The sequence below is a fragment of the Macrotis lagotis genome, chromosome 2 (assembly GCF_037893015.1).
Source record: "Macrotis lagotis isolate mMagLag1 chromosome 2, bilby.v1.9.chrom.fasta, whole genome shotgun sequence".
NCBI lineage: Eukaryota > Metazoa > Chordata > Mammalia > Peramelemorphia > Peramelidae > Macrotis > Macrotis lagotis.
In genome coordinates, this window is record NC_133659.1 from 258,446,119 (window position 1) to 258,464,299 (window position 18,181).

At 38.6% G+C, this 18,181-nt stretch overlaps 1 protein-coding gene across 1 annotated transcript in view; it reads left to right on the forward strand.

The window, feature by feature from the left end:
• Positions 1–17,082, forward strand: part of FAIM2 (Fas apoptotic inhibitory molecule 2) — a 60,924-nt gene extending 43,842 nt beyond the window's left edge. Inside the window, exon 12 of the mRNA XM_074225953.1 lies at positions 12,619–17,082. Coding sequence (XP_074082054.1) covers positions 12,619–12,768 — 150 coding nt within the window. The 3' untranslated portion in view covers positions 12,769–17,082. The remainder of the gene's footprint in view (positions 1–12,618) is intronic.
• Positions 17,083–18,181: the final 1,099 nt, after the last annotated feature.

Sequence of the window (18,181 nt, forward strand, 5' to 3'; positions counted from 1 at the left end):
GAAGTTGATTTAATAGCTTCTTCTGTCAAGCTTCAGGATGATAAATTAAACCTAACTCTGACTATGTATAAAGCTACTCTAACTACTCTAGCATCGATTTATCCCTAACCTTTTATGACTAATAATTATAACATGTAAAATATGATAATCTAATAATAATAACAACAAAAATAATTGACTTCTAATCAAGGACTAATAAACTTCTTTGTCATGGCACCATATGGTCATCAGACCTCCAGTTTGGGAGGCCTTCTCAATGTTTTTAAATGCACAAAATAAAATAGGATGATGAAGGAAGCCAATTACATTGAAATAAAGATGTAAATATTCCCTACTCAAGTTCACAGATACCACCCAACACACATACCAAATTATCCAAAGACCTTAGGGGTAGAAGGGGAAGGAGCAGCACCTGTGGACCCCAGGTTAAGAAACCTTTCTCTATATAGACTTGGTTTGGATAAGTCTGCAGGTTATAAATGTCCAAGGCAAAATAAAATCAGTGCCATTTCCTGTGGCTCACCTTCTTGTTGAATCCCCAGTATAGTGGGAAAGAACATCAAACTTGGAGATTAGGAGTCCTGAGTGCCAGCCCTAGCTGGCTGGGAACTATTTAGACAAATCTCTTGAGTACTCTGGACTTCGGTATTCTTTTTTTTGTTTTTGTTTTTCAAGGCAATGGGATTAAGTGACTTGCCTAAGGTCACACAACTAGGTAAGTATTGAGTGTCTGAGGCCAAATATGAACTCAGGTCCTCCTGATTCCAAGGCTGGTGCTCTATCCTCTGTGCCACCTAGCTGCCCCCTGGGTAAGAGAGAGTAAGAGGGATTTTAGAACTGGGTCAAGACTGTGACTCATGTATTTTGTCTCCCTTTGGGTTTATATTTGTTCAAGATTCCTGGTTCCTTTGATATGAGATTCCATCCTGAACCACCAACAAGAGGTTTCTTTTCTCCCTCTTCCTACTCCCTCAGCTTCAGCCTCTGGTTTCCATCCCTTCTAAGCCCATCCAGTTCTTAAAATTTCCTCACAGAGCTCTTCATTGGAATACTAGGTTTCAAGATGAGAAGGAAACCACAGTCTAAAGAAATCTCAGAGTTGTGATGAGGTATGATTGAGATATTGTGGACATTTCTAAGCCCCCTTTGTTCTCTGAGACCCTCAGATCCATATCTCCCTTGTCTCTCACAAACTAGAGATAACCTGCCCTTTATCCCTAATCCTTTACCTCAACCTAGTTCTTGATCAATGATTTCAGAGTCCCTGGGTACAAAAACCAAAATATCAATAAAAGTAGATGAATAAGTCAAGTTGGAGCTTGACCCTGGCATGAACATCACCCTTTCTTGCCTTTCCACTATACTTTTTATTAAAGTATTTTGAAGAACCCAGGAGGCAATAGTACAGAAGGAGTATGGAGGTGGAAGAGTTCAGGAATGGGCCTTGGGTCATTTGATTTCTACTCTTGACTCAACCTATGATTTTGTTAGACTGTGTGGCTTTGGGCAGGATGCTTAGCTTCCCTGGGATCCCTGCCCAGAGTTGTGGAGATGAGAACTTGTTGCCCAATCCTTTGGCTCTTTCTGGGTGGAGTAGAGGTCTCTATGCTGCTAAAATGGCAGTAGAAACATGCCCTTCCCTAAAAACCTAGGAAAGAAATCAGTCAGTGGATCTAACAGAAATAGAATCTCTTTGGCCCATCCCCTTATATCCCTCTTTGTGGATTTCTGTGGGATTTATACAGAGAATCAGAGGTGACATACCAGGAATAAGGGAGGGGTTGTTGAAGGATTCAAGGGAGCTTAGAACAGCCTTAACTGTTGGTCAGAATAATTACTGGTCATTAAGATTCTAATCAAACTTTAAATATGAATTCTTAGTAATCCTTGGAGATACTTACAATGGGACAGATTCAGAGGTAAAAACTGGCAAGGCCATCAACTAGAGGCTGAGGTCCAAAGATGGCAGCAATGAAATGTTTGCTCTCCCTTTTTCATTGGAAAGGATCTTTGAATTATTCTGTTGTGGGGTGTCTAGGTGGTGCTGGGGCAGCTAGGTGGGGCAGTGGATAGAGCACTGACCCTGGAGTCAGGAGTACCTGAGTTCAAATCCGGTCTAAGACACTTAATAATTACCTAGCTGTGTGGCCTTGGGCAAGCCACTTAACCCCATTTGCCTTGCAAAAATATAATAAAAAAAGAAGGAAAAATGAATTATTCTGTTGTTCAAATCCAGTGCAGAAAGTGAGTAAAGAACATGAGCGGCCAAGAAGTTCAAAATGGAGTTTCCCCACATCATCTAATTAGTTTATGATAGTCCGGGGGTTGGAATATAGTTTTTCACTTAGCTGCTAGTCTCAACTTCTTTCCACCATGCCTTAATGTCTCTATTTCATTAATATCCAAATTGCTGCTTGATTTGTTTCCCCAACACATAGCATAAGTACTTAATAAATGTAATTTTATTTCCTTCATTCATTGAAAAAGAGTGTAGCCTATGGGGAGAGGCCTTGATATTCCAGAGACTAGGATTCTATTCTAGCCTATTTTGAAACTAACTCATTCTTATTGACTTTGAGCAAATCTTTTCATTTCCATGAACTTGTTAATGATTTTCCACAAATCACTCTTCATTTCTTCACTGAATTTCATTTTCCTCATAGGACCATAGATTTAGAAGGGAAGGGACTTTTTCTTAGATGGGAATAATAATTCCTGTCTTACTTACTTGACAGAGATACCAATAATACATGTGAAAACACATTGCTTCTGAAGGGTGGCATGGCTTACTTGACCAGGCTATTTGCCCTTGAAGGTGAAAGTTCATTGTGTTCCCCATCCCTGGTCTCACCCCACTCACTTTCCTAACAATTGAAATGCTAATCCTACTAACACCTTCCACTGTTTGAGTGGTTCAGGGAAGCTTAACTGAAAGAAAGTAAGGGACACACCCCAGCTTCAGAGTCCGGTGTGAGTCAGAAAATAGAATAAGTCTGAATCAAAGCCTTTATCAGGAATAAGCCCCAAGGGGCTGCTATGTGGCGCAGTGGATAAAGCCCTTGCCATGGAGTCAGGAGTACCTGGGTTCAAATCCAGTCTAAGACACTTAATAATTATCTAGCTGTGTGGCCTTGGGCAAGCCACTTAACTCCATTTGCCTTGCAAAAAAAAAAAACTAAAAAAAAACCCCAGAATTAGTCAAATAGTAAAAGAGACATAAAAATCCAAAGAAGAGAAGAATGTCTTGAAAAATAGGATTGGCCAAATGGGAAAGGAAGTACAAAAGCTTACTGAAGAAGATAGTTACGTCTCAGACACTTGGCCTTGGGCAAGCCACTTAATCCCATTGCCTTGCAAAAACTAAAAAAAAAAAGATACTTCCTTAAAATTTAGTATTGGGAAGTAGAAGCTAATGATTTAGATGTATTATCTCAGATATTCGGTACCCTATAAGGTAGGTGCTGTTATGAATTCCATTTTACAGTTGGGGAAACCAAGGCAGTAGAGGTTAAATGACTTGCCCGTAGTCATATAATTAGTAAGTATGAGACTGGATGTGAACTGAGATTTTCTTGACTCCAGACTCAGCCTGCTTTTCACTATGCCACCTAGCAGCTTCTACTAAAGAATGGGACTGCTTCTTTATTAAATTTTAAAGCTTTATTGATGCCTTTTGTTTTATATAGCATCATTTCCAAATATACCCTTATCTCTCTTCTCCAGCTAGCCTTCTCTTATAACAAAGACATGTCTTTTTTCAAAAGCACTTTAGCATAACCCATAAACACACCAACCTTATCTGCCAAACATGCACATTGCTCCATACTTGCAGCCTTTCACATCACCAATGAAAGATGAGATGAATTTTCTCATCTCTTCTCCAGAGTTTGTTACTTATAATTATATAGCTTTCAATTCTACTTCATTGCTCTTTTCGTTTACATTATTGTAGTCATTGTGAATATTGTTTAATTAATTCTGGCTGCTGCATTCAGTGTAAATTCGTACAAGTCTTCCCTTGTTTTCTGAATTCTTTCTTCTTTTAGAGTATAATAATATTCCATTAACATCAAAAACAATTTTTGGTCATTTCCCAGTTGAGGGACACCCACTTAATTTCCAAGTTTTTGTTACCACAAAAAAGTGTAGTAATGAATGAATATTTTATTATTTATGAAACCTTTAGGTCTTTCTATCTTTTTTTCTGAGACCACCCTCTTCATCATTTCTTATAGCATAATGGTATTCTATCACAATCATATGGTCCAACTTATTCACCCAATTGATAAGCATCCCCTCTATGTCCAGTCCTCTGATATCAGAAAAATAATTTTTATAAATATTTTTGTATATATAGGTCCTTCTCTTTTTCTTTTGATTTCTTTGAATTATCGACCTAGTAGTGGTATTGTGTATCAAAGGAAGTACATGAGTCCCAGATTGTTTTTGAGAATAGTTGAAAAAGTTCACTATTCCACCAATAATTAATAATATACCTATCCCCCCATCCCCTCAAGCATGTCATTTCTGATAGGTGCAAGGTGTTGCCTCAGTTATTTTACTTTACCTTTCTCTAATCAATCATGATTTATAGCATTTTGATCTATTTCTAGCTTTCATTTCTCTCATTTCATTGTCTTTTAATTAGATTTTAAATAGATTTTTTTTTGTCTGAGGTCATGATTGCTACCTCTGCTTTTTGTACTTCAGCTGAAGCATAATAAAATCTGCTCCAGTCCTTAATTTTAACTCTGTGTGTATCTTTCTGTTTAAAATGTGTCTCATGTATACAACATATTGTTGGACTCTGGTTTCTAATCCATTCTGCTACCACTTCTATTTTATAGGCTAGTTGATCCCATTCATTCACAGTTTTGATTATTAACTGTGTATTTCCCTCAATTTTATTTTCTTCTCTTTATTCTTCTCTTTTTATCCTATCCTTCCCCAAAGTCTGTTTTGCTTCTGATCACTGCCTCCCTTAATCCACCCTCCCTTTTATCACCTCCCCCCCATATCTTTTATCCCCTTCCCCTCCTATTTCCTTATTGGTCAAGATAAATTTTTATACCTGAACATATTCTTCCCTTTTTGAACCAATCCAATTTTCCCCTCCACTATAAAAACTGTTTTTTGCATTATTCTTTTTTGTGAGAAAATTTTTCCCACTCTCCCTCTTTCTTCCTCCTTCTCCTGATACATCCCTTTTTCTCACCCCTATGTTTTTTCTAGATTTTCCTCTGACTATGTAGACTCCTTCTAACTGCTCTAATAATTATAAAATTTTTGGGAGTCATGTATCATTTCTCCATATAGAAATGTAACATTTAACTTTACTGAGTCCTTCATGATTACACTTTTAGGTTTACCTTTTTATACTTCCCTTGAGTTTTCTGTTTCAATATGGAATTTTCTATTTAGCTATGGTCTTTTCATTACAAATGCTTGAAAGTCCTCCATTTCATTTAATATCTATTTTTTCCCTTATGTAAAGATTATAATCAATTTTGCTGAATAGATTAATTCTTGGTTGTAAACCTTGCTCATTTGCCTTTGAGAATATCATATTCTATATCCTCTGTTCCTTTAACATAGAAGCTGCTAAATTTGTATGATCTTAGCTGTGGCTCCCCAATATTTGAATTCTTTCTATCTGATTTATTGCAATATTTTCATCTTTATCCAGGAACCCTGTAATTTGACTGTAATACCCTGGAAGTTTTCATTTGGGGATCTCTTTCAGTTTTACCTTCTGGATCTAAGATATTGGACAGTTTTCTTTTATAATTTCTTGAAATATGATGTTTGGTCTCTTTCTTTGATCATCACTTTCAGGTAGTTCAATAATTCTTTTTTTGAATCAATAATTCTTAAATTATCTCTCCTCAGTCTAATTTATAGGTCAGTTGCTTTTCCAATGAGAGAGTTCACATTTTCTTCTATTTTCATCATTCTTTTGAGGGTGTTTTATTGGTTCTTGAAGTATAGTAGAATCATTGACTTCCATTTGTCTGATTCTAATTTAAAAAAAAAAAATTTCCTTCCATGAGCTTTGTACCTCTTTTTCCATTTGGCTAGTTCTGTTTTTTGAGGTTTTTATTTTCTTTAATATTTTTCCTTTGTTGATTCTCTTTTCTTAATTTTCTTAGGTCATTCCCCCCCCCCCAAGTTTTCCTCTGCCATTTTTATCTCTTACTTTAATTCTAGGAATTTTGTTTTGTTTTGTTATTTTTTTAGTTTTTTCAAGGCAATGGGGTTAAATGGCTTGCCCAAGGCCACACAGCTAGGTAATTATTAAGTGTCTGAGGTCAGATTTGAACTCAGGTACCCCTGACTCCAGGGCCAGTGCTCTGTCCACTACACCATTTAGCTGCCCCAATTCTAGGAATTCTTGCTGGCTGTGGGTCCAATTAGTATTTTTCTTTGAAACTTTGCTTGTAGCTATTTTTAGTTATCTTTTTCTAAGTTTATATCTTAGTTTTCCATCACCACAGTAGATTTTTGTGGTCAAGTTTTTTTTTTGTTTGTTTACTCATTTCTCAGCATATTTCTTCACTTTGGGCTTTGCTAACCTGGGTGTGAGGAACCACTCTACCAAGCTTGAGACTTTTTCATGCTCCTGTTTTTAGAGCTAATTCTGTGGGTCTGCAAGTTTTTGGAGCTTCTAAGGGCATATTACTTTGAGAAAGATATGATCACTGCTCTCTCTTGGTCTCCTCTCTGGTCTTTACCCAAGAATGGCCCTTACTCCCCTGCAGCTGCAAGTGCTAGTGCTTCTTTAGTCCTGAAACTGAGACCCCTGCTCTCATGTGACAAAACACAAGCTCTACTATTCATCCTAAAACTGTGATCCAGAAATGTTTATAAGAAATAGAATTGCCAATCAGTGCCAACTGCACCTAGTGCCAGAAAAAGATTTCATATAATCTCTTTCTAATCAGTTGACCAACCCCATATATCTCCAGGGCAAAAGCTGCTGCTGCTGCTACTCATCCTAGTGCTACAGACCTCTCTTATGGTTATCCCAAATCATCTTAGGCTGGAAAAATGTTTCCCTCTGTCCTTTTGTTAGCTCTGCTCCTTGAAAATTTGAAGCAAGGCATTATTTTAAGAATGTTTAGAGGGTAAGTGGTGGTAAGGGGGCTCAGGGCCTCTTGACCCCAGGGCCAGGGATCTGTCTGCTGCACCACTCAGCTACCCTACAGCAGAGTCAGAGTGAAAAGAGAGAGGAAAATATAGTACATGGTAGTGGAGAAATACGAAAAGAGGGAGTTGCGATCATCAATGGCAACAGTGGAAAAATATGGAAGTAACTTTTGCGATGGACTTATCATAAAGAATATGATCCACCCATGACAGAGTTGTTGGTGTTGGAACAAAGACTGAAGCACATTGTTTATTATCATTATTATTTTTTGGAGGGGTGCAGGGCAAATGGGGCTGGGTGGCCTGCCTGGGGCCGCATAACAGGGTGATCGTTGGGTGTCTGAGGCTGGATTGGGACCCGGGTGCTCCTGGCTCAAGGGCCAGTGCTCTGTCCACCACCCAGCCACCCCTACTATTATTACCATTTTATTTTATTTTGGGTTTTTTCTTTTTTTGGTTTTTGTAGGGCAGTAGGGTTGGGTGGCTTGCATGTCACACAGCTGAATGATTATTGGGTGTACGGGGCCGGATATGGGCTCAGGTGCTCCTGGCTCCAGGGCTGGTGCTCCATTCATTGTGCCACCTGGCCATACCTACAATTATTACTATTTTGGGGGGGGGTTGCAAGGCAATGGGGTTGAGTGACTTGCCCGGGGCCACACAGCTAGGTAGTTGTTGGGTGTCTGAGGTTGGTTTTGAACTCAGATACTCCTGACTCCAGGTCTGGTGCTCTGTCCACTGTGCCACCTAGCCGCCCCAATTATTACTATTTTTTTATTTTAATTTTTTTTCTCTCCCCTTTACTTTATCGTTCAAACAAGTCTATATTTTTTTGGGGGGAGGGGGTATTTTGTTTACTCTTAAACAAGAGTATTTTATTAATGTACAAAAAATTATTTGTACAAAATGAGAATAAATAAACATTAAATTAAAAAAAGAAGGTTTAGAGGGGAATATTGGGAGTCACTTGAGTCCTGGATTGTACTCTGCCATCTTGGCCTCTCATTTTGCACCTCGAGTCCATTATGTTTTTGTCATGAGATGAATAGCATCACTAGGCCTCTAAAAATCTTGGTTGGTCTTTGCATTAATCAGAGTTAAAGTTGACTGTATTTTGTATTTCTTTTTGTTCTCCTGATTCTGCTCACTTCAGTCTTCAGCAGTTCATACATCTTCCCCAAATTTCTCTGAAACCATTCCTTTTCTCATTTCTCATTACAGTCATCTTCCATTATATTCATTTATTGGAATTTGTTCAGTTATTCCTCAATTGATATGTACTTGCTTTATTTCCAGACCTTGGATATCACAAATTATCTCTGAATAAATATTTTAGTAAACATGTGGCCTTTCTGCCCTCAGATTCTCTGGAGTATATGCTAAGCAAAAAGATATCAGGTTAAAATATATGGCCATTTGAATTATTTGCCCCCCACATAATTCCAATTTTGTTTTTAGAATGGTTAGACCAATTCACAGTTGCATCAATAATATATTAGAATAACTATTTATCTTTTGTTATATTTGCCAATTTTATGCCTCCAGGACTGGTGCTCCATCTACCATGCCACCTAGATGCCCCTATGTTTTTTTTGACTATTTATCCATTAATGACTAGATGACTCTTGGTCTTATATATTGGTTCTCTATATATATCTTGGATATATAGCTTGTGTAAACTCTGATATGTTGATTCCAAATCCTATTCATACTAATACTTGGAGGTGCATCCTTTTCAGAAGGAACAATAGTATTAATTTGATAACAATTCCCAGTGCAAAAAGCAAAAAAGAAAAAGTAGGAATTAGGAGGAGAGGTGAGAGGAAGAAAAGATAAAGGGGAAAAGACATATAGAAGTGATTGTCAGATTTCCTTTTTGCCTATGCATTTCCTCCAATTTTTGCCTCAAAAGTTTTTAAATTTAAAGTGTGAGCTTTTTCTATGGCCACAATATGTAGATTCAATCAATAATCTATTATTTATAATCAGAAGTTCTAAGTAGTTTTCTTTCATTTTCACCTGCAATATAGAACTCAGGTGTTTTGTTTTTTAAATTCTGCCATGATCTTAGAATTTTATAATTCTTAAATTATACTTGCCTGTATGGTCTTCAAGTCAATGTCTTTAGTATAGCATTCATGCCTGCTTTCAATATATTATCTATTTCAATATATTATCTTCTACCTCTGTATTTTTAAGGTTCACAAATCTCTCATCCTCTTTCTCAGAACCACTATTTCTTTATATTGTATGTTGTAAGTTTTCTCTCCTGTTGTTTGTCTTTGTTAGTTCAGCTGTGATAGTTGATTTCCAGTCTTTCTTTTTAGGTGTCTGGGGAAGGTGCTAACTTACCCCGCCCAAACTAATTTATTTGAAATTCTGTCAGTAGGAAATATCTTTAACAAGTACATGCTATCACTAATATAATAATTCCCCTGAACCTTTACAAAGTTCCTAAAGAACCTTTATAATCATTAAAGAAATATTGATTGTTAAATTATATTCAATTTTAGTATTGTTTGCATTTTCTTATATTTTAATTCTTTTTTTTTAGGTTTTTGCAAGGCAAATGGGGTTAAGTGGCTTGCCCAAGGCCACACAGCTTATATTTTAATTCTGTGAGAATTTAGGAATAGTATTTAGAGCAGCTATTTATTAAGGATAACATTTTTTTCAGTAACCTATGGAGCCCTATGCATGACCTGTAGTTTCTTGGACAAGAAGCATCCTTATTTTAACTTTCAGAGTTATCTGATGGCTGAGAAGGCATTCTGAATCATTCTTTGTCCATTTTCTTTGGGAAGGTCACAGAATTCCACTGAGGATTTTTGGTTCACTTTCCTTTTCTCTAAAGAAGGCATGACTCCAGCTAGGTTTCTAGTCCCCTTTCTCTTGGCATGGAGCCCCTTCTGGCTGGCTCTGCAATGCCAAGTGTTCTAACCCCTGTCATAATTGGAACCCCTTTCCTTCAAATGGCCAGGCAGAGGAAAAAAATTCTTACTCTTGTGGAGTAGGGGGTGAAAGGAAGGTGGGAGGGAGAGGGATTTTAGCTATATTCATTACCAGGGAGAAACAAGCAGGTAAGTTCTCCTGGAAGAACCCTACAACTAGACCTTTAAATAAAAGCTAACTAGGATGCGTGAGTTAACTGCCTATACCCAGGGTTCATGATAGGTTGAAAGTTGGGTTGGTGAGTGGGAGCTGTAAGTATATAAGTTCTTCATTATGATTTCATGAGCTTTTTATATCTTCTGTATTTCTGTCGTTTCATCTTGAAGTTTACCTTTAATTACTCCAGATTTAGAGTTTCTCTCTTGAGACTTTTTAGGCTGGCTATATATTAAACCATGGCATCTATCCCCCAAGATAAAGATAGTTTATAAAGTGCTTTGCAAACCTTAAAATTTGATACAATGTGAAGTGTTTCAAAAGATAAAATCAATTGGGTCCTCTGCCTCCAAGATTCCTTTGCCTTCTCTGTACTTCAAGTGTTCTAAGGACCAATCCAAATACTTTTAGCTCTTGTTACCAACTTATAACAGTTAGCATTTATATAACACTTTAAGGTTTTCAAAGCCTTTACAGATATTATCTCATTTTTCCTTCACTATAACCTGGAAGATAAGAAATTTCAAAATCTCTCATTATCTTTCTCAGAAACACTACTTCTTTGAAGAACTTTTCATTATGTACTCTAAATTTTCTTTTTACCCCCCCCCCCCCATTTTATCATTACTCCCATTCTACAGATAAGTGCAGTAGACAGAAGTTAAATGACTTGCTCAGGGTCACATAGCTCAAATTTTACCTGAGATACTTACAACTATGTGACTCTCAGTTTCCTCATCTGTAAAATGAGGATAATAATAACACTTACTTCACTGGGTTGCCATAATAATCTGAGGATTACTATAAAAAAAGAGTTTTATTTTAAAGAGATATGTGACTACTTATTATTATTATTATTATCTTTAGTATTATTAATACTAGACACCCTCAGGGATATCACTCAACTGTCACCTCCTATCCTCTGGGAGGTCACATCCTCCTCTAGAGACCTAAAAAAGCATAAAGGCACTATGACAAATACATTGTCATTGAATCAAGTAGGGTTTAGCTGAGGATGGAATTAGAGCAATGGTGATCAAATTCAATGCTAGATTGGGTGACTTGTCCAAATTCACACATCTAGTAAGTATCTGAGGTTATATTTGAACCTAGGTCTTGCTAGCTACTGGCCTAGTGCTTTTTCCACCTAGGCTTATCAACACCCGAAGATATTTGTCTTTTAAGAGGGAACTGTTGCAAAACTCAAAAGAGGAAAATTATAGGAAGGGAATAACAGGCAGTGATGTTGTTATATTGAAGTAGAGGACCCTGCCCATTAAAGCACTCCCTTAGATCACAACAGGCAGACAAGTAAGCAGGCAGCCACCTGGACTCTGTGGGGTTAAACAAGGACCTAGATTGAAGGCTGTCATTAGAAGTTTGGTGGAAGTTAAGTGCTTTAAAAAAAAAAACAATCTGCACAGGAGAGGGCATGCAAGGGATAGCCTACATTAATTTGGGCAAGTCACTTTCCTTCTAAAGACTTCAGTTCTTTTATTTATTTAAGTTTCTTTTCTCTTTTTTCAACAAACAAAAATGTTTTCTCTCCCTTCTACTTTCCTCTCCCAATTCAGTGTTTCTCATCTATAAAATGAGCAGGTTGGTTTAGATAACTTCTGAGGTCCCTTCCAGCTCTCGATCAGTGATTCTTGAAGATATAGAGAAAGAGCTGCCACTCCAGCAGCTTGGGATTCCAGGCTATACAGTTTGAGTATATGGTTTAAAAAAAAACCCAATAACTGGGCTAAGAACAGCCCTTTGCATGCCAAGTATTTTTTTCCCCAAAGAAAGGAGATATTATTCCCCTTATACAAATGAGGAAATTGCATTTCAATAATTCCCCCCAGAGTCATACAATCAATCTACCATGTCAAAACACTGAAGATTTTTTTAAAAATTCTAACCTCTGCCCTCAGGGAGCTTACTTATTTTGGGGGAGAGATTATGTACATAAAGGTACATACAAAGTAGATACAGGACTGACACCAGTTCTTTTGGTTCTTATGTCTAATACTTTTTTTCCCATGATGCCAGTTGCCATCTACAAATATGATCCAGGAAGAATCATGCATAAACTAGCTTAATTTATCTTGCACATGAAAGATCTCTTAGAGATTGGGATGGAAAACAGGAAGGTTCAGAATTGTTGTGCATGAGAGTTAGAATGGTTTAGAGTGTGAGAGTAAAGGACCCAGTGGGTGGGTCTATGAGTCTGAGCAGTCAAATATTAGCACTACAATTCCAATAGAATTTTGATGAAAGAAACCAAAGCTCAAACCAAAAGATCAATCTCATAATGTACCCTAGTGATGTGTCAGAACAGTCTTTGATAGTAATAACTCTTTCTCCCTTTTGCTTCTCTAGTTCTTGGCATTCGACACACAACTGCTGATGGGAAACCGGCGCTATTCCTTGAGCCCAGAGGAATATATTTTTGGAGCACTCAACATATACCTGGACATCGTCTACATCTTCTCCTTCTTTCTGCAACTTTTTGGCACCAACCGGGATTGAAAAGGCTTCCCTTTTTCCCATTCTGAGAAATGCAACCTGTTCATCCTCCTGTAACATTTATCCCCTGATCTTTCCCAGCCCCTAAGAAATAGCACTAAACCTCATCCTAGCCTAGCTCTTTACCAACTACATCCCTTCTGCAGCATCCTTGAAGTTATTTTCTATAGGTTGTATATTTGTGAGGAATTCTGGAAGCCTGAAGTGCTGGAGTCACTGAATTTTGTTCTTCCCTGCCCATCAGGACTCTCATTTCCATTTCTAAATGTGAGATTGCAAATCTAGTGTAACCGCTATCTCCCACCTAAATTTTGGAGTGTAAGAGTCCAAGGGATAAAGCAGTCAATGGTTTAAAAGATGTCAACAGAGGGACCTAAGAGTGAACTGAATCCTGATCCCTAGAAGATTTGTGTGATTTGAGAGAAAACTGCTTTCCCTTTTTGTTACTGCCCTCATACCTATTCTTTCCTGGGTCAAAAATTGAATTATATATGGAAAGGGATGAGTTTGGCATAGGAGGGTAACATAGCCTCTCAACATTCACACCCTAAAGCAACAAAGTGTACTGCTTAGAATCACAGGACCTGGGTTTAAGTCTTGTGTCTGCTGTGCATTATATAGATGACCTTGGACAAGTCCTTTGACCTCCTAAGCTATAAAATGAGGTCCTTTCTAGATCAAAGGTATCTAGATCAAGGTATTGTCTTTGAGAGAATAAGGGATTCTATTTAAAGAATGACAATCCTTAAAATGATCCTTTATTAGATCACACAATGCTAAAAGAGCTGGGCACCCTGGAGTAGCAAGGGCAAGGAGAAATAATCCCCTGCTAAGTGTTTTATCTAAGGTCTACCCTGAATTTTCTGATAGTAAGATAGGGGATAGAGGTACCAAGCTGAATTACGTATCAGAGAATCACAGCCTAAAGAAATAGCAATTCAGTGTCCCAATTTGCCCAATCAAATGGAATATTTGAGAGATGTAGAATGGCTCTTGATGTACTCCACTTCCTGTGATATAGAGCTGACTAAAGGAATTGAGAGTCATTTCCCTTCCAGATCCTCAAGTTTCCTAAGATTCTGGGGACTGGAGAGGACTTGGGATTGGTGAATAGTGCAAATAGTCCTGGGTCCTAAAAGAAAAGGAATGCTACCCTCTGGTGAGTAACAGAGAAGAACATTATTTTGAGAAAGACTGTTAGGGTGGGAGATAGAATTCCTTCTTTGCTTTGCCAAGATCCCCAGCCAGGGAGCCCCTTCTCCTCTTCCATCCCAGAGGTGGCCACCTCTCTGTACTCCATTTCCCCTAAGTGCCTCCCTAGCTTGTTGCCTTGCCAAACAGTGAACCCAGGTCTTAACTGCCCAAGCCAGAGCCTATCTCTACATACTCCAAAGAGAAGATACTTCTCACTCTTCCCAGCTTCCATTCTTTCCCCTCTTCAGTCCAGGTCACCCTATCCAGCTGCTTTCCCCAACCTTCCCTGAGGGGTCAAGTGTGCTCCCTATCTCTCCTCATTATCTTCCCATCTCCCTAGTTTGGAAACTGGCCAGCCTATGGCTAATTCAGCCAGGCCCCTGATAAGAACTGGGTCCATGTGATGAGGCTGAGGCCCCTTTTCGCCTGGGCAGTCTGTGGGGATGGCTGGGCAGGTGCATGTGCGTCAGCTACCTAGCCCCCGGCAGTGTAGCCTGCACTTGGGAGGGGATTCAGTTAGTGAGTCCTGGGGGACTGGAGGGTGGATAGGGAAGGAGCTAGTTGCTCATTCATGCTGTGGTAGCTCTGGTACCAGTGGAAAATTACTGGACAAAGTTTTGAAGCCCCTCTCCCCAGCCATCTTCTCGCCCTTCCTTCTAAGCCTTTTTGCATGCTCACTCTGCACAGCATGCTTGTTGCATGAATAAGATCTTCCCTAGACTTTGTAGCTGAGCTAAGGTTTTCCATTTAGGGAAAGAAGTGGAATATACTAAATTCCCCATACTGCCTCTTGACCTCCACCCCCATGGTCCTTCCATCTGACGATGCCCAAAAGGACTGAAAGCTTTATGATATCTTGAGTACTTGAGGGGCAAAGAAACTGGTCAGCAGGGAATGGAGCAGGAGATAATTAGCTAAGTTGTAACTAGTGGGGCCATTGGGATTCTCAGTGGTACAAATGTTGAGAACCCTCACAGCATTTATACTTCTTCCAGAGGGTAAGAAACAACTGAGCTTAGTGCCCAAGTAGCAAGGAGCAGTTAAACTAGGAAGCTAGCTGAAGGTGTACTGCCTCCATAGACATCCCAGATAAGTTACACTATCCAAAGCATCAATGCCTTGCTGTGTCTTAGAATTTCATACTTCTCTTCCAAGGACCTGAATTTCTTGTAAGAAGTTGATAATTTGTCATAAGAAGTTGTGGGTGCTCTTAATCTTGTTTGCCCCAAGTACATTTTGAAAAATATGGTTCAGATACCAAAAATGCTGTTTACAGCTCTGGGAATCAGAATTGGCTGGCTAACTGCCTGGGGAGCCTTCATTGCCCAACTCCAGGTGCCCTTTGTGCTGCTTCACATCTTCTAATATTCCTTTTCCTTCATATGGAGAGAACTCCCAGCCAAATCTGCCTGAGGCTGGATTTAATCCCAGTTGTTAGACAAATATTCTCCATGTTCTGTGCCTCAGAATCCTCATCAGAGTGAAAGACTAGAGTATTGGGGACCAGAAGTGATAGGTAGGAAATTTTGAATCTTGAAATGATAAGTAAGATTTGTCATTTAGCGGCTGCTAGTAGGGACATTATCTTTCTCAGTCTTTATTGCTCTATTCCCTACAATCTCTTTTTGGTAATTATTTTCCATCCCTCCTCAATCTCCAAACCACATGTCTCCTTTCATCTAAAGTTTTTTTTAGATCTTTTTCTGTTGCCCATTAAACCTCAGCACCATGTTTTGAACCACCCCCAAAAGAGTCCTCTAAAAAAAGTCTTTTTCTTCTGAAATTTTTGCTACTTTCCAGATTTAACTCGTTTTATCGATCTATGAAAAATGGAGCAAAAGCTTTTTCCAGGATTGAGTTCTCAACATGTAGGGAGATATCCCAATCTATCCTTTTTTAGATTGCTAAAAAAAATAGAAAAACAACAACAACCTATCAGAATGTGACTGGGATATAGAAACTAGTGGAAATGACTGCAACTGCAATTTTTTTCTTTGTGTTAGTTGTTATTAAAACCACTTGCTTGGTTCTTTTGTGTGCTCAGGGAAGGCAACTGAAGTTTTGAATGATCTCATCATTTCAGGAAGAGAAACTGAGGCCCAGGGAGGGGTCAAGTTCACAGGATCAGAGGGAAAGGATACAGATAGCCCACCTCCCAGGTTTCTTTTCCTCCAGAAAGACACAGGAGCTGGCTGAAGAAGCTTAAGTCATGAAAGGCAAGCCCCAGAAACACCTGGATGAGTCTTTTGAGACGGAAGGGTGAGGGAGCAGGAATGCAGGATTACGAGAAATCAAAACTGGTCAGGTGCCACAGGCTGGAGAGATGGAGAAGAGCCATTCCCCTCCCCCCATTTGTACCTCACATTTTTGTTGGGGGGTGGAAAATAGAACTAAGGACAGGACACTTTATTAAAAAAAAACCAAGTATCTGAGAACTTGACCCAGGGTTAACTGAGTCCAGGCCAACTGGGTTTGGGGGGGCGGGGGAGAGGAAGGGATTTATGGGTGGTGAGGGGAAAGTGATCTCAGAGTTCAATGGGCTTCTCTCATGTCACTCCCACCCAAATCATCTGCATATATTATTGTCCAATCCTGCTGAATAAAGACTAAAAATATAGCAGATCTTGATTTCTTCAGGCTCATGCGGGGGAGGCCCCAGGAATCCTGTGTCCTTGATTAGTTTTCTCCACCGTTCCCTTCCTCCATCTCTCCTCCAGATGAGCCACTGCCTCGTCCTCCCCAAAACCGACTTGACAGTCCTAAGCATCTCAGGTTTCTCACTGTTAAGGGAATGGGTTTGGACACCTTTACATAAACTTTGTTGCCCCCGTGCGGCACTTTAGAGTAATACTGACTGAGTCAGTATTACTAAACTTGAAAAGATCAGGAATAAGGGCAGATCTGCCACAAATCCCTCTAGCTTGAATACATTGTTTTCTCTGTTGCTTGAATACATTGTTTTCTCTGTTGCTTGAATACATTGTTTTCTCTGTTGCCTGAATTCCTCTGAAGTCTACCCCTTGGCTGACACTTGTTCCCTTTATTTGCCTAAACTTCTTCCCTTAAGCTGTTAATGCCCCTGGGGTAGGGAATAAAAACATTTATGGTCCCAACACCTTTTTCCTTGGCTAATTTGTGATGCTCTCAGACTCCAGTCTCTGATTCTGTAAGGGAGGGAGGAAGGGAGATTCACTTTCAAAACAGCCTCACAATAGTGCTAAGTCTCTCAAGTGTTTTATTTTTGTTTTCAGCTATTATTACCATTGTATTAAAACTAAGATTAAATCTACCAATCTCCATTTATTATAAAGAGAAAAAGGCATATTTTCATTTATAGGGCCCTAGGCTGGTCCTAGAATTCAATTCTAAATATATTTGCGTTCAAAGTTCTATAGTTGTAATCACACTTTACATATTATTTTCTTATTTGATGGAAGCAATCTGGAAGGTCAGGTAATGAAAGAAGCAATAGTCTCATTTTGCAAATGAAAAAATTGAGTTTTATAAACATTAAGTGACTTGTCTCAAGTCACACAGCTATTAGGTGCCAGAGCTAGAGTCTGAACTGGGTCTTATAACTACAAACTCAGGGATTTTTCCACCACATCACAGCTGCCTAATAAGGCAATGTACAGAATCGGAAGCATGGTTTCTATCCCTTAGGGAGTTTTCAGGCATGGAAATCAGCACGAGCTGAGGGCTCTATGGTGAAAGGGAAAAAGTTTGGGAGACAGTAACATTTATTAGGTACCTACTGTACAAGACAGAGTAGAGTCAAAGGAAATAGAAAACTCCATTCATGCATATTTAAACATGAAAAGACATAAACATATTAACATGTGTGAAGTCATATGATCTGAATTAAGTATAATCCCTAAAAAATATAAATGAATGGAGTGCCCGGAGTAAAAAGAATGTTTAATCAGTTTTTGTTTGTTTGTTTGAAAGAAAGAGAATAGCTAGAACATGCTAGGTTGTTGGGTTATGGCATATGACCTTGAGCTTTTCAACTCCAATTGAAAACCACTAAAAATCCCTTATAATCATGAGCACTGAGCAATTTAGTAAAAACTCAAAGTTATTTTAATCTGCATTTCTCTCAACATTAAGTGATTTGGAATAGTTTCTGGTATAGTTATTAATTATTTTCAGTTCTTTTGAAACCTATCTTGTTTTTCTCATTTGAGCACTTATCCATTGGGGAATTTAATACAAAAGAATT